Below are 17500 nucleotides of genomic sequence, written 5' to 3' on the forward strand. Positions count from 1 at the left end.
GAGTGTTCTATACCAATTTCCTAATATCGCAAGAGGGTCTGCCCCTCTCTTTTATTCTTCTCCTGTACTTCTCTTTCTCCCTATTTCCTAAATCTTTCCCATCCAGAGTACCTGCCTTTGAGCTATAAAACTGGATTGTATCCAGGGGTACTCTTCCTTTCCCCATATTCCCCACTTCCCTATTATTATTATTATTATTATTATTATTATTATTATTATTATTATTATTATTATTATTATTATTATTATTATAAACTCACTCAGTTGCTTTCACCCTGTCTTTGAGTCACAACCTTCTCTCGGCCCGTCACAGTTGTTATAAATGGTTATAGAATAATAATTGGAGTAGACACATTTTTAGACCTGTATATTTTTCGACACCACGTGAAGGTAATCACTGGATATTGGAGGTTAATATTTTTAAATCCAAAATAAGATCACAGTATTTCCAGTATCTTAGGAAAAGGGGGTCGTGTTAAATGAACCCCATGCCTCCAAGACAGGGGACTTTCAAACCAGGATCAGAAAATTAAAGTATATAAGTGAATTTATCACCAACTCACCATGGTAAGAGGGAGGGGAGCCTGTTTACTAACTCAGTCCCTGTCTCCCAAATCTCTATTATTATTATTATTATTATTATTATTATTATTATTATTATTATTACTTGCTAACCTACAATCCTGTTTGGAAAAGCAGAGTGCTATAAGCCCAGGGGCTCCAATAAGCCCAGGGGCTCCAACAAGGAAAATACCCCAGTGAGGAAAGGAAAGAGGGAAAAATAGAATATCTTAAGAAGAGTAACATCAAAATAAATATATCCTATATAAACTATAAAAAACTTTAACAAAACAAGAGGATGAGAAATAGGATAGAATAGTGTGCCTGGGTGTACCCTCAAGCAAGAGAACTCTAACCCAAGACATCTAGTCTTTGCTGTTATTTAACAGATCATTATTATTATTATTTTTATTATTATTATTATTATTATTATTATTATTATTATTATTATTATTATTATTATTATTATTATTATTATTATTATTATCATCTAAGCTACAACCTTAGATGGAAAAGCAGGATGCTATAAGCCAAAGGGCTCCAACAGGAAAAAATATAGCCCGTTGAGGACAGTAAATAAGGAAATGAACAATCTGTAAGAGAATTAATTAAAAATTAAATAAAACAGTAACAATAATTATAAAAGCTTTAAAAAGCAAAAAGGATAAGAAATAAGATAGAATAGTGTGCCCGAGTGTACAAAAGGCTACGCGTAGTAGTCCACCAGGAGAGTATGTTGTCATTACGAACAATTCATGAAAACTGGAGAGCCATTGTCTTTTCAGCAAATAATCGACTGTAAAAAAGGCTTAATGATACATAGTATTAATATTATTACTTTCTAAGCTACTAACCCTAGTTGGAATAGCAGGATGCTATAAGCTCATGGGCCCCAACCGGGAAAATAGCCGAGTGAGGAAAGGAAACAAGGAAATAAATAAAATATTTTAAGAACAGTAACATTAAAATAAATAATTCCTATATGAATTATAAAAACTTTAACAAAGCAAGAGGAAGAGAAATTAGATATATTACTGAGCTCGAGTGTACCCTTAAGAAAGAGAACTCTAATCCAAGACAGTGGAAGACCATGGTACAGAGGCTATAGCACTACCCAAGATTAGAGAACGAAGGAGCAATTTTAATCTAAATATGCCATTTTGCCTCCTAGTGCTTGTGACTCGATACCAGTGCGAGTGTTGTATCAACAGTCGGGAACTTCAGATATATAATAAACAACAAATTTTAGGAAAATACTATAATTTGAATGGATTTGGGGCACTGGTATACTTTAGATCCATTTCTCTGGAATTATTCCCTTAACATTTTTTTTTATCTTTTTTTTTTTAAGTTAAATTACATATTTTTTTACAATCTCAATATTTATATTTTGATTACATTCAATAGCATTTTTCTCTAAATATAACCCATCTGATTTAACAATTTACAGAATTACACATCTTAATTTTGATTCTCATCATTTATTTATTTCCTTATTTCCTTTCCTCACTGGGCTGTTTTTTCCCTATTGGAGCCCTTAGGCTTATAGCATCTTGCTTTTCCAACTAGGGTTGTAGCTTGGCTAGTAATAATAATAATAATAATAGTTACTCAAAAACAATAATTTATATACTTTTTTGTGAACATTCTATTAATCCTTCTTTATAGATATTTTTAAAAAATCTGGTTAAAATAAAAGCATTAGACTCCAAATGTTATTGTTAGTAAGCAATATGTTAATGAACTGTTACAAATTTGTATTGTTTGCAGTCGAATTCACAAATATTCTCCAGTTTTGATTTTTAGTTACTCAAAAACAATAATTTGTATACTTTTTTGTGACCATTCTATTCATCCTTTCTTTATAGATATTTTTCAAAATCCTGGTTAAAAAAAAAAAAGCATTAGACTCCAAATGTTATTGTTAATAAGCAATATGTTAATGAATTGTTACAAATTTATAATGTTTGAAGTCGAATGCACAAGTATTCTCCAGGCTAACTCTTGGACGTAAGAATTGGTTTCACTTCGGAAATTATTAAAAGTAAGATAATTAGCAGGCAAAGGTACTAGCCAAGATCCTTTAGTTTTACTGCAAAATGAATATTAGACCAGTAGGAAGGTTAAAAAGCGTTAAATTCTTTGGTAGGACTTCAAAAGTTACAAGTTGCAGCAATGTTATTTTTTTTTTTTTTACAGGCTGCCCTAAGTCTTTTTATAGTTTATATATGAAATATCCTTTTTGATGTTACTGTTTTTAAAATATTTTATTAATTGTTAATTATTACTCATATCGTTTATCTATTTCCTTATTTCCTTTCATCAATGGGCCATTTTTCCCTGTTGGAGCCCTTGGGCTTATAGCATGTTGCTTTTCCAACTAGGGTTGTAGCTTAGCGGATGATATTGATATTGATGGTAACAACAACGCCATGACCCGCCTAATATTTTTTTTTGGTTATTTTTCAACCCTTCCTAACAACAACAACAACAACAAGACCCGCCTAATAATTTTTTTGGTTATTTTTCAACCCTTCCGCCGCCCACCGAATTCCTTCCTTTTTTTTTTTATTATATCAAAAGCCTAATCCGCTTCGATCCAGTTATAAGGTTGTATGTAAACATATCAAGTAAAGGCAGGTTGGAACCAGTTATAAGCAGTTCACCATCAACAGCGGCCAGAGTTTATGACCAGTAACATTTACGAAAATCTGTAGTTAGTTGCTGGAAATATAATCCCAAAAGCTGGAAATATAATCCAAAACCTGTTAATATAATCCAAAAGCTGGAAATATAATCCAAAAGCTGGAAATATAATCCCAAAAGCTGGAAATATCAAAAGCTGGAAATAATAACCCCAAAAGCTGTTAATATAATCCAAAAGCTGGAGATATAATCCCAAAAGCTGGAAATATAATTCAAAAGCTGGAAATAATAACCCCAAAAGCTGTTAATATAATCCAAAAGCTGGAAATATAATACCAAAAGTTGGAAATATAATCCCAAAGCTGGAAATATAATTCCAAAAGTTGGAAATATAATCCAAAAGCTGGAAATATAATCCAAAAGTTGAAAATATAATCCCAAAAGCTGGAAATATAATCCCAAAAGCTGGAAATATAATTCCAAAAGCTGGAAATAATAACCCCAAAAGCTGTTAATATAATCCAAAAGCTGGAAATATAATCCCAAAAGTTGGAAATATAATCCCAAAAGCTGGAAATATAATTCAAAAGCTGGAAATAATAACCCCAAAAGCTGTTAATATAATCCAAAAGCTGGAGATATAATCCCAAAAGCTGGAAATATAATTCAAAAGCTGGAAATAATAACCCCAAAAGCTGTTAATATAATCCAAAAGCTGGAAATATAATACCAAAAGTTGGAAATATAATCCCAAAGCTGGAAATATAATTCCAAAAGTTGGAAATATAATCCAAAAGCTGGAAATATAATCCAAAAGTTGAAAATATAATCCCAAAAGCTGGAAATATAATCCCAAAAGCTGGAAATATAATTCCAAAAGCTGGAAATAATAACCCCAAAAGCTGTTAATATAATTCAAAAGCTGGAAATATAATCCAAAAGCTGGAAATATAATCCCAAAAGTTGGAAATATAATCCCAAAAGCTGGAAATATAATTCAAAAGCTGGAAATAATAACCCCAAAAGCTGTTAATATAATCCAAAAGCTGGAAATATAATCCCAAAAGTTGGAAATATAATCCCAAAAGCTGGAAATATAATCCAAAAGCTGGAAATATAATTCCAAAAGTTGGAAATATAATCCAAAAGCTGTTAATATAATCCAAAAGTTGAAAATATAATCCCAAAATCTGGAAATATAATCCCAAAAGCTGGAAATATAATTCAAAAGCTGGAAATAATAACCCCAAAAGCTGTTAATATAATCCAAAAGCTGGAAATATAATCCCAAAAGTTAGAAATATAATCCCAAAAGCTGGAAATATAATCCAAAAGCTGGAAATATAATTCCAAAAGTTGGAAATATAATCCAAAAGCTGGAAATATAATCCAAAAGTTGAAAATATAATCCCAAAAGCTGGAAATTTAATCCCAAAAGCTGGAAATATAATCCAAAAGTTGAAAATATAATCCCAAAAGCTGGAAATATAATCCAAAAGCTGGAAATATAATCCAAAAGTTGAAAATATAATCCCAAAAGCTGGAAATATAATCCAAAAGCTGGAAATATAATCCAAAAGTTGAAAATATAATCCCAAAAGCTGGAAATATAATTCCAAAAGCTGGAAATAATAACCCCAAAAGCTGTTAATATAATCCAAAAGCTGGAAATATAATCCCAAAAGCTGTTAATATAATCCCAAAAGTTGGAAATATAATCCCAAAAGCTGGAAATATAATCCAAAAGCTGGAAATATAATTCCAAAAGTTGGAAATATAATCCAAAAGCTGTTAATATAATCCAAAAGTTGAAAATATAATCCCAAAAGTTGGAAATATAATCCCAAAAGTTGGAAATATAATCCCAAAAGCTGGAAATATAATCCAAAAGCTGGAAATATAATTCCAAAAGTTGGAAATATAATCCCAAAAGCTGGAAATATAATTCAAAAGCTGGAAATATAATCCAAAAGCTGGAAATATAATCCCAAAAGCTGGAAATATAATCCAAAAGCTGGAAATATAATCCAAAAGCTGGAAATATAATCCCAAAAGTTATGGCAAAGAAAGAAAACTTTAGTTGATCTTTCATTGAATATTTAATTAACAAGTATCTTTCAAGTACGTTCAAGTTAGTAATAGCATTCTGCGATGTTTATGTATTAAATATATGTATTAAAATATGTAGGCAATTAAAAATTGCAAATTCCGAAGTCAATAAGAACCCATCATTTTGGGGAACTCCGTTGGGCTGTCATTAATTCCTTACAAAAGAAACCAAACTTTGTTGCAAAACAGATTGTCTTTCAAGTCGTCAGTCATGTCCTTATCTATAATTATCTAATAGAAACAGAGACACGGCTAAAAAAAAAAAAAAAAAAAAAAAAAAAGGAAATAAAAAATCTTAATAATTTGATTCGGACTTGCCCATTTCAACTATAATTTTTCAGCTTTGTCTTTAGTTCTTTTCGTACTCGGCCATATTCACTGTATTTTTATTTTTTCAACTTAAGTCTTGCTATCTTTAATCGTACTCAGCCAATCATTATTTTTAATCTCAACTTGTGTAGATCGCAACAATTGCAACAAAATTATAGTTTCTTGGCACAAGTTTAAGATCCAAGACTTAAATTTTCCTAATTGCCAATTAGTTTTTAATTTAGATTACTTTATTCCAATAAATAACAGGTACAGATGTCTTCATTAATTCCGGTACACTTCACGTAAAGCTTAGGAGACGTTAGTGTACCGGAATTAATGAAGGCAACTGTACACTCCGTTAAAATCTCTAAGAATTAAAAGGTATAAAATCAGGAATATCTGTTTACTTATACCCTAAAGATTCTTAATATATTCTTAGTTGTGGTGGCCGATATGTGAACGTCCCTGACTGGTGGTACACCTAACTGGGGTTAGAGTCCTGCTCAAACTCTTTTAGTTCCTTTGGTCGCCGCAACCTCACCATCCTTGGGAGCTAAGGAAGGGGGTGGTGTTTGAGAGAACCAATAGGTCTATCTGCCGAGTCATTAGCAGCCATTATCTGCCCCTCTTTTGTCCTATAGTGATTTTTTTTTAGTGAGGCGCCTTTGCACAGACTCGCAGGGGTGCCCTTTTAGCTCTGAAACGTTTCCTGCTCGCTGATTGGTCGGACAAGATAATTCTAACCAATCAGATAGCAGGAAACTTTTCCGAGCTAAAAGGGCACCTCTGCGAGTCAGTGCAAAGGCGCCTCATTGAAAAAAATTCAGTATAGCTTGGGTGGAGAGGAGCTTGGGCGCTGATCATATGTATATATGGTCAGTCTCTAGGGCATTGTCCTACTTGATAGGGCAATGTCACTGTCCCTTCCCTCTGCCATTCATGTGTGGCCTCTAAACCTCAAACCTTTAAATTAATCAAATAAAGATATTTGATAGAAAGTTTTTGTGAATAAAGAGAAAAATATTCACTACCATTAAGAACTTGACCACTTTTATTAAATATGCTCTAGTATATGAATGAATTTTAAGATGAAAGAAAGGGCTTTTTACAGTTTAAAAGAAATTTATTACAATGATAATTACAGTGTTTGCGATGGTAAATTAAACATAGATCAGTTGGCACAATATGCATATGTTACAACACAAAGTAAATTTAGCAGAAACTTAAATCCGCGAAGTTTAAATATGCAGGATTTTTTTATGAGAAAGTTACATCGCCAAACTTAAAACCGAACTAACTTTACTGAGAATTAGATAAGGGGAAGTTATGCTTTCAACATTTTAAGAACCAGAGATATAAAACTTTAAAAGAAAAACTAATTTAACCTAATTTTGTAGAATGTTAACATGTAAAAGCTTAGTTTTAACTTCAACAGTTTATTTCTTAAAAAGATTAAAAATAACCTAAACTTTCAAAATTCTTGAATACTTAGCAATCCAAGACTTAATATTATAAACTACATGCATAGTTTTGTAACATCAGATGATTTGGAATATTAACATAGAGTTTCTTATTAACATATAGTTTCTTAACCTATTTTATAATTTAAAATTATTTGAAGTGTTTAAGTAAAAATTTGATAACCAAACAAAAGGTCGCAACTTATATTAAGAAGTTCCCAATTATTGCCAAGAAAACAAAAAATTGAAATTTTTAAAAATACTAAAATTCAAATTAGTGCAAGAGAGATTATGTTACTAAATCATTAATATCTTGTTATTGAATTTTACTTAAAAGCATATTAAAAAAAAATTATTGCCACTCCCTTATTTCCGAGGAAACCATCAGATAAGTGTGGCTCTTAACTTTACATTAAAATTAACAATGCCTTATAAAACAATGTTAAGAGAAACAAACATTTCCTCCTGGAACAATAACAAAATGTATGTGGAAATTTATCCATATTAAGGGAAATAATGACCCGGGAAATAATGAGCCACCAAATCGAAGACTGGAGGCTCTGGACTCTCTTGCCTGGATTCTGGCGCAGAACTCGCTTGGCGAGACGCGAGATATTCCGCATCGCGAGAAGTTTCTACAGATCTGGAACGATGCAGGGCCCGTGCTTGGTCCCGAGGTAATGCTAACCTTGGGCGATGACGAACAGCAGTAGGGATTTCTAAACATAAGGACACAGGACTGGATCTTGATCGAAGAGTACCGAAATGGTGAACTAGGGGGCTAGATCCAACGCAACTTAATGAGGGTGCAGACCTAGAATGGGAAAATGGAAAAGGGATTCTAGAACGTCTGGTTGGTGGAGCAAGGCTTACGCGATAGTCAGAGTTGCTGACATCTGCCGGAGAGAGAGATTCGCGTGGCGAATCAACACTTCCACCTGATGAATTGGCACTCCCCTCTGAAGAACCTCTACTTCCACCAGAACCTCTACTTCCACCAGACGAATCACTGCTTCCACCTGAAGAATCGCCACTCCCACTTGATGAACCACCGCTTCCAGACGATGAATTACTACTGTCTGTTGATAGATAATAGTATCCGAACGACGAAGAATCGAAACTCGACTGAGAGCAAGCCGACAGGGACTCCTCATCTGGAAAAGCACCACCAACCTCTTCGACAGGTGGTTGATTAGGTAAATCCTTGAAACGCGTCCGATTATATTGTTCCCACGACACGTCAAAATCCTGCTCCCACACCATCTCGCCATCTCCATAATCACACAGAGCAATGGGGTCATCCACGGGCAAGGCGCAGGCCCCCTCCACGGGCAAGGCGCAGGCCCCCTCCACGGGCAAGGCGCAAGCCCCCTCCACGGGCATGGCGCAGGCCCCCTCCACGGGCATGGCGCAGGCCCCCTCCACGGGCATGGCGCAGGCCCCCTCCACGGGCATGGCGCAGGCCCCCTCCATGGCGCAGGCCCCCTCCACGGGCAAGGCGCAGGCCCCCTCCACGGGCATGGCGCAGGACCCCTCCACGGGCATGGCGCAGGACCCCTCCACGGGCATGGCGCAGGCCCCCTCCACGGGCATGGCGCAGGCCCCCTCCACGGGCATGGCGCAGGCCCCCTCCACGGGCAAGGCGCAGGCCCCCTCCACGGGCAAGGCGCAGGCCCCCTTCTCACTGCTCAAAGGGATAGATGGATCAGACAGGCAATGCGAAAACCGACCTGACAACTTCTTACTAAGAGGTCCTGCAGGCTTATTCCTAGATGTAGCCTCAGAAGACAGTGGCAATTGTGCTAAAGCTGGGGATTTTCCCTTGAGGAATGGAAACTCTAATCTCCCTCGTGACGCTACAGATTCATAGTCCCTCTCCGTGAGTGCATACCCTTCAGCTTTTACACTTCTGAAAGATGGAGGTTCAACCACCATCATTTTACTGGGATCTGCTTTACCGTCGCCATAGGCCAAGTATAGATATCCATCGGCATGGGAGAAATTATTATGGAGGGCCCCCATATCAGAATTAAGACTGGGCATGGTGCCACTGATGTATATGGCAAAGTGGGTATCTTCTCTCACTCTCAGATTCCAGCGCAAGTAGATGTAAATCTCTCTTAGCGAGGTTGACTTCGGGTAGACATTTCTGATCCAGACGCTCTTCATTTTGATGCGCGGAGCCTTCTCGATGACGACGGGAATCAAACCAGGGAAACCCTCCGTTAATTTACGCGTTTCTAGGCACCTCACGCTGAAAGGGAGGGCCTCCATGTAATAACTTGTGTACATTTCACCTTAGGATGAACTCTCAGGGCTTATTGTAGCTCAGTTTGTGTTTCCTCGTCAGTGATGCTGAAGAACTCTGTAAATAGAATTTGAATATTATCACCCAACTTGCTTTGAAGAGAATCTAGGAGGAGGATGATTATTTTCTATAAACTAACGGGGATTTGAGAAGATTTAGAGATACTGCAAAATAACTTATATTATGTTTAGCTTCAATCAGTAAAAATGCAATATTCTCTTTCAGGCGAGATTGATTTTCGTGGTGAAAATTTTCAAGCAATACTGGAAATGTATGACACACTTGATTATAGTCGAAATCGAAATATCTCCAGTTCAGTTCATCAAGTTTTGATGCAATCTAACATTCTCATCAATATAAATAGATTAGGAAGGTTAGAAATTATAAAGGAGAAAATACTTAATGAAACCGTATATGGAAAAAAAATAAATGAATAGACGATCATGGATAATTCTTCCTGCCCATATTAAGGGACCTCTTGTAAAGAGATTACACCATCCCTCACTGCGCTGGACAGCTGTTTGGTCTAGAACCTAAACTAGTGCAAAGACGGGCCACGGAACCATTAACTATCACAAGATAAAAGGGAAAGCGAAGATAAACGTCCTGAACTCTGACCCATAAGGCTTTTAAACTGGTAACCTCTGGCAAACTGTAGGTTTCTCACATAGGCGCCTGTAACTGTAGTTGTGGTTCAAATTAATTCATACCTCTTATAACAAATGCCTCCCCCTCCGACCTAGTGTTAATTACGGTATGCAGTGGACAAAACGGGACACTAAAGAAAATTATTTTTTAAATTTTAGATTAATTTTCGAACACTTAGCCGATCAAATATGTGGAGCAGACACATATGTGATCGGCTAAATTAGGTTATACATAAGCGTGAGAACTTGGATTTCTATGGTTACTATATCCTGACAATTACCATCTTTTTAGCTATAATCTTCTAGGAAACTGGCTCTGTTCCGCCTTACATGGCCCGTCCATCTTTCCGCATAATCTTATGATTTAGCTTTGCCTCAGAATTGATAGTAGATTCTAACTTACCTTTCGACTCTGGAATTCCGAACTCTTGGAGTTTCCTTGGCCGTACTTATTGCTCGTCATGTATGCGCAAGGTTGCTTTTGCCAGGGGAGTTCCAACCCGCCCCTTTTCGTATCTTCTATGCAAGGGGGAAGCTGCAAGACATAATTTATCTAAATTAATGCTATATATTTTCAGTAGTCAAAATTAATGCTATATGTTTCCAGTAGTCAAAATTAATGCTATATGTTTCCAGTAGCCATATGAGTTATTACTTAATTTTTCTATTTGTTTATTTGGCAAGTAAAGATTTGCATTTTGAAAACACTTGTGTTAGCAACTTAAATAAGAAAAGTGGCATGCATAGCTTATGGAGAGAGAGAGAGAGAGAGAGAGAGAGAGAGAGAGAGAGAGAGAGAGAGAGAGAGAGAGAGAGCGTTATCCCAAATGCTAGTTACTGAATAATTGCTTTTACAGTCCAGAAAACCATTTCGGTATTACAGCAATACCGAACTTCATCTCTAACAAACCTTGCCAAAATAGACAGCGAGACCAAATTTTAGACTTAATACAAATGAACTATAGTATGTGCATAACCACTATAGAAGCCCAATGGAAAACTAATGATGAACGCGAGAAATCAAATTAAAAGCGTTGTGCCATTTTTCCTAGTCAAGTCAGTACAAGAATCGTGAAACTGTCACACAAGACGAAATTCTAAGAAGCACACATTTTATTTCAAAGAGATGAATTAGAAGAATTCACGTACTAATTAGTTAAAAGTTTCAACTAATTGGATCGGATAAATTGGATTAACAAAATTCAACAGTTGGCAGTTTGACCTGATAAATTGGATTAACAAAGTTTAACAGATGGCAGTTTAACCCGATAAATTTGAACAAAATTTAACAGATGGCAGTTTAAGCTGATAAATTGGATTAGCAAAATTTAACATATGGCAGTTTAACCCGATGAATTGGAACAAAATTCAACACATGGCAGTTTAACCTGATAAATTGGAACAAAATTTAACATATGGCAGTTTAACCCGATAAATTGGATTAACAAAATTTAACATATGGCAGTTTAACCCGATAAATTGGAAAAAAATTTAACATATGGCCGTTTAACCCGATGAATTGGGACAAAATTTAACATATGGCAGTTTAACCCGATAAATTGGGACAAAATTTAACATATGGCAGTTTAACCCGATAAATTGGGACAAAATTTAACATATGGCAGTTTAACCCGATAAATTGGGACAAAATTTAACATATGGCAGTTTAACCCGATAAATTGGGACAAAATTTAACATATAGCAGTTTAACCCGATAAATTGGGACAAAATTTAACATATGGCAGTTTAACCCGATAAATTGGGACAAAATTTAACATATGGCAGTTTAACCCGATAAATTGGGACAAAATTTAACATATGGCAGTTTAAACTGATAAATTGGAACAAAATTTAACATATAGCAGTTTAATCTGATAAATTGGAGCAAAATTTAACATATGGCAGTTTAACCTGATAAATTGGATTTTTAATGGAGGAAATAATTTAATGGCGAGTTAACTTTATCATCAAAATGCTATTTATTGAGATTTTAATTTAAATTTTTGAGAAAATAAACTTTAGATACACGAAATGTGAAACCACCAGTTTAACAACATTATGCTATTGTCAAAACATGGCAGGACGCTAATTTTACGATATAAACCTCTACATCTAAAGAATTAAAAGACTTAAATCGAATTAGTTTAATAAAAAGGATATGGATCATGTAAAAGAAGTTGAGGAAATATCACTTATGTAAATATTCAATCTGCAAATGAACTACAGGTGTTAAAATTCGAAAATTAATTAGAGAGGAATATTTCGTTCAATTAGAAACGGAAGCCTTGGTTCCTAAAGTGTTTCGGTATGTAGATTTGACATCAAAACACCAGTTATGCATCGTGATATACAAATAATACACAATGCATATAATAACTGATTTTGTAGGTCCTGTATAGAGTAGAGTTGTTCAACGGGATAGAGCAAGGAAAGCAGCCCTTAAAGCAAGTCATGGTGTTATGCTTCGTGATGTACAAACAATATATGTACATAATTAACCGATTTTGTAGGTCCTGTTGATAGCAGGGTTGTTCAACGTGGTAAGGAAAGGAAAGCAGCCTTTAAAGCAAGTCATGATGTTATGCATCGTGATGTACAAACAATACATAATGTACATAACTGATTTTGTAGGTCCTGTTGATAGCAGGGTTGTTCAACGTGATAGGGAAAGGAAAGCAGCCCTTAAAGCAAGTCATAAGTAGAGAAGAGAAGAAATAAAAACACCAAACAATTCGAATGAGCAAAATAGCAACATTGAAAATAATAACCCGCAAATTAAGTAAATCGTAAACTCACCAGCCCTCTTTAGCTCCCTGATTTCTCACTACCACTTCTTCGAGTGACTTAACTTGCCAATTCTCCTTCCGTCTTCCCTTTTCCCCGTCTTCTTGAATTTGAAGGAAAGGAGAGAAACACCCGATGATCCTTAATGACCATTGGACAGAAACTGTTTGTTGACACTTTCAAAAATATAGATTTTTTTTCAAAGTCGAAAATAAGCGTTGGCTTCCACCCTCTCTCTCTCTCTCTCTCTCTCTCTCTCTCTCTCTCTCTCTCTCTCTCTCTCTCTCTCTCTCTCTCTCTCTCGTATAGTACGAATTTTATTCTACGGAAACAAGATAGGGACATCTCTCTCTCTCTCTCTCTCTCTCTCTCTCTCTCTCTCTCTCGTATAGAACGAATTTTATTCTACGGAAACAAGATAGGGACATTCTCTCTCTCTCTCTCTCTCTCTCTCTCTCTCTCTCTCTCTCTCTCTCTCTCTCTCTCTCTCTCTCTCTCTCTCATAGGACGAATTTTATTCTGCGAAAACATAAGAGGACTTCCCCTCTCTCTCTCTCTCTCTCTCTCTCTCTCTCTCTCTCTCTCTCTCTCTCTCTCTCTCTCTCTCTCCATCTTGGAAAACAAACAAGATCCAATCGCCTTGTCTAAGAAGCATTAATTTAAAGAAAAGGGAGAAAGACGTAAGAGAAAACAAAGTACAAATCAGAAGTAACCGTAGATTAACAGACAGAAGTAACTCTAGTCCATTTCTTTTAGCGATGCATATTTGCACCGACTCGCGGCGGTGCCCTTTTAGCTCGGAAAAGTTTCCGGATCGCTGATTGGTTCGCTGATTGGTTGGACAAGATAATTCTAACCAATCAGCGATCCGGAAACTTTTCCGAGCTAAAAGGGCACCGCCGCGAGTCGGTGCAAATATGCATCGCGAAAAGAAATGGACTATAGAAAAAAACACAGGAAACAACGAGTGTACATCTAATTGTATCTTCCAGCAAGAGACACTCAACACCAGGGTGTACAATCCCAAGATTCAGAGCCTAAGACATAAGACTCATAACTCAGGTTTGCATATTATTATTATTATTATTATTATTATTATTATTATTATTATTATTATTATTATTATTATTATTATCCAAGCTACAGCCCTAGTTGGAAAAGCAAGATGCTATAAGCCTAGGGGCCCCAACAGGGAAAAATAGCCCAGTGAGGAAAGGAAATAAGGAAATAAATAAATGAAGAGAACAAATTAACAACAAATCATTCTAAAAAAGGCAACAACGTCAAAACAGATATGTCATATATAAACTATAAAAAGACTCTTGTTTGGTTTTGGTTTAGTTTGGTTGAACCTGTCCAGCTGCCACTGAATGTCTATTCAGACAGTAGACATTCGTCTGAAATGGAAATAAAACCATAGAAAAGAGGGGAGGCAAAAGATGTCTTTTATCTTTTGTATTAAATAACGTGTTTAGGTGACCAGACGAAGTCTGCTCTTGGTGTTAGTGTTTTTAATCGTTTTATTGTATCTGGAAAAAATTTGACGGATCCTGGAAATTGTTTATAGGGTCATGAAAGACGTTTACAGGATCCATAAAAATGTTTATAAGATCCTGGCAAACGTTTATGTGATCCTGTAAAGGTTTATAGGATCCAGGAAGACGTTTATAGGATCCTGGAAGACGTTTATAGGATCCTGGAAAACGTTTATAGGGTCATGAAAGACGTTTACAGGATCCATGAAAATGTTTATAAGATCCTGGCAAACGTTTATGTGATCCTGTAAAGGTATATAGGATCCAGGAAGACGTTTATAGGATCCTGGAAGACGTTTATAGGATCCTGGAAAACGTTTATAGGGTCATGAAAGACGTTTACAAGGATCCTGGAAAATGTTTATAGGATCCTGGAAGACGTTTATAGGATCCTGGAAAACGTTTATAGGGTCATGAAAGACGTTTACAAGGATCCTGGAAAATGTTTATAGGATCCTGGAAGGCGTTTATGGGATCCTGGAAAACGTTTATAGTATCCTGGAAAACGTTTATATGATGCTGTAAATGTTTATAGAATCCTGGAAAATGTTTATAGGGTCCTGAAAACGTTTATATGATCCTGTAAATGTTTATAGGATCCTGTAAAATGTTTATAGGATCCTGGGAAACGTTTATATGATCCTGTAAATGTTTATAGGATCCTAGAAAATTTTCATAGGATCCTGAAAACGTTTATATGATCCTGTAAATGTTTATAGGATCCTGAAAAATGTTTATAGGGTTCTGAAAACGTTTATATGATCCTTTAAATGTTTATAGGATCCTGGAAAATGTTTATATGATCCTGGAAAACGTTTATATGATCCTGGAAAATGTTTATATGATCCTGTAAATGTTTATAGGATCCTGAAAATTTTTAATAGGATCCTGGGAAACGTTTATAGGGTCATGAAGGACGTTTTCAGGATCCTGGAAAATGTTTATAGGATCCTGGAAAACGTTTATATGATCCTGTAAATGTTTATAGGATCCTGGAAAATGTTTATAGGGTCCTGAAAACGTTTATAGGATCCTGGGAAACGTTTACAGGATGCTGGAAAATGTTTACAGGATGCTGGAAAATGTTTAAAGGATGCTGGAGAATGTTTACAGGATCCTTGAAAATATTTATAGGATCCTGGAAAACTTTTTAGGATCCTGGAAAACCTATTATAGGGTCTTGGAAAAGGTTTATATGATCCTGAAAAACGTTTATAGGATGCTGGTAAACATTTACAAAATGCTGAAAAACGTTTACAGAATCCTGAAAATGTTTATAGGATCATGGAATACGTTTATAGGGTTCTGGAAAGCGTTTATAGTATCTGGGAAACCTTCTTAGGATGCTGGAAATCTTTCATAGGATCTTGGAAAACGTTTATAGGATCCTGGAAAACGTTTATAGTATCTGGAAAACCTTCATAGGATCTTGGAAAACGTTTATAGGATCCTAAAAAACGTTTACATGATCCTAAAAAACCTTTATAGGATCCTGAAAAACGTTTATATAATCCTGGAAAATGTTTACAGGATCCTGAAAAATGTTTACAGGATCCTGGAAAACGTTTACAGGATCCTGAAAATTTTTATAGGATCATAAGATACGTTTATATGGTTCTGTAAAACGTGTATCTGGTCCTGGAAAACGTTTATTGTATCTGGAAAACGTTTTTAAAGTTCTGGAAAACTTTTATATGATCCTGATAAAAACATTTATAGGATCCTGGAAAAGGGTTACAGGGTCCTAGGAAACGTATATATAATCTTGAAAAACGTTTATAAAATTCTGGAAAACGTTTACAGGATCCTGGAAAACGTTTAAAGGATCCTGAAAATTTTTATAGGATCCTGAAGAAAAAAAAAAGTTTATAGGATCCTGGAAAATGTTTATGGGGATGCTTGCGGAAGCCTATAGGTCTACCTACTGTGTCCTCAGCAGCCATTGCCTGGCCCTCCCTGGTCTGGGTGCTCAGTCTCTAGGGCATTTTCACTGTGCCTTTCGTCTGCTATTGATATATATCGAACCACTATAAAAAGCAATAGAAAACAGTAATAAATAAGAGAGACTGGCGAAGAGACAATTAAAAAGGAAGGGTTGGAATCATAGAACCAAGATGATGGAATAAGGAAAGTTTCAGAGCGAAAGAACCAAAAGTCTGTGTGACTGAGATTTAGGGAAATTCAAAGGTGAAGAGTTGCTTTCAAAATGTTAAATCTGTACTATATGTCTTAGCAATAATTTGAAAACAGATTGATGTAAGCGATTCAAATATGAATAACAATATTAATAAAGTTTTTTTTTATATCATATATCATATATATATATATATATATATATATATATATATATATATATATATATATATATATATATATATATATATATATACTGTATATATATATATATATATATATATATATATATATATATATATATATATATATATATATATATATATATATATAGACACGATGTGTATATGTAAATCTTACGAATAACGTGTATATAACCATATCTATACATACGAGGATATGTGTACAACGCCACGTACAGAGCATACATCTACACATATCTAAGCTACTTCTATATAATCCACCTGCTGAAGAAAATCTACCAAGAAAAAAACAATAAATAATTCAACAAACAAAGAATCTGACCAAATCTAGTCCCAACCTGCTCGACTCCTCCCAGATGCCAGACACTCCCTTCGAAGATCTGCAGCCTCTATAAAGAGGCGGATGCCACCGTGATGCCCCAGAGTCTGCCGAGATCCACCGAAGAGTGAACATCGCCCCTCGCCTTGCCTCATCTCGCTGCCATGAAGGTCCTCTACAGCCTCGTCTTCGCCTTTCTGCTGCTGACATCTCCCGCCGCCTTCGGGAGGGTGTTCCGGGAGAGCCTCCCTCAGGTACTCGTTGGCCTGAGGAACAAACGTCTGGTGGAGACACACGTGAAGTGCGCCGTTGGCCAAGGGCCCTGCGATGAACGTGGCAACGCCCTTAAGACGTACCTGCCCATCGTGGCCGTCGGAGACAGGTGCGTTCGCTGCAGTTCGGAGGACACGCAGATTCTGAGGACGATCATCTCTACCCTGCAGCGGCAGTACCCGAAGTGCTGGAAGGTGATCGCCACGGCCC

General features: G+C 35.9%; 2 protein-coding genes across 2 annotated transcripts; both read right to left on the bottom strand.

Moving 5' to 3' along the window:
* Nucleotides 1–3262: 3262 nt before the first annotated feature.
* Nucleotides 3263–5529, bottom strand: LOC137628494 (uncharacterized). The gene is made up of 6 exons (XM_068359650.1): nucleotides 5491–5529; nucleotides 4524–5221; nucleotides 4226–4397; nucleotides 3938–4129; nucleotides 3544–3735; nucleotides 3263–3445 (listed from the first exon to the last, which is right to left on the bottom strand). The coding sequence occupies exons 1-6, from the start codon at nucleotides 5527–5529 to the stop codon at nucleotides 3263–3265; spliced, it is 1476 nt and encodes a 491-aa protein (XP_068215751.1).
* Nucleotides 5530–6730: 1201 nt separating this feature from the next.
* On the bottom strand, nucleotides 6731–12986 carry LOC137628770 (uncharacterized). Its single transcript, XM_068359973.1, has 3 exons — nucleotides 12840–12986; nucleotides 10447–10578; nucleotides 6731–9453 (listed from the first exon to the last, which is right to left on the bottom strand). Exon 3 carries the CDS (start codon nucleotides 9378–9380, stop codon nucleotides 7593–7595), a length of 1788 nt encoding a protein of 595 aa, XP_068216074.1. The 5' UTR covers nucleotides 9381–9453; nucleotides 10447–10578; nucleotides 12840–12986; the 3' UTR covers nucleotides 6731–7592.
* Between the last annotated feature and the right edge of the window lie 4514 nt (nucleotides 12987–17500).

The sequence above is a fragment of the Palaemon carinicauda genome, chromosome 36 (genome assembly GCF_036898095.1).
Source record: "Palaemon carinicauda isolate YSFRI2023 chromosome 36, ASM3689809v2, whole genome shotgun sequence".
Taxonomy (NCBI): Eukaryota; Metazoa; Arthropoda; class Malacostraca; order Decapoda; family Palaemonidae; genus Palaemon; species Palaemon carinicauda.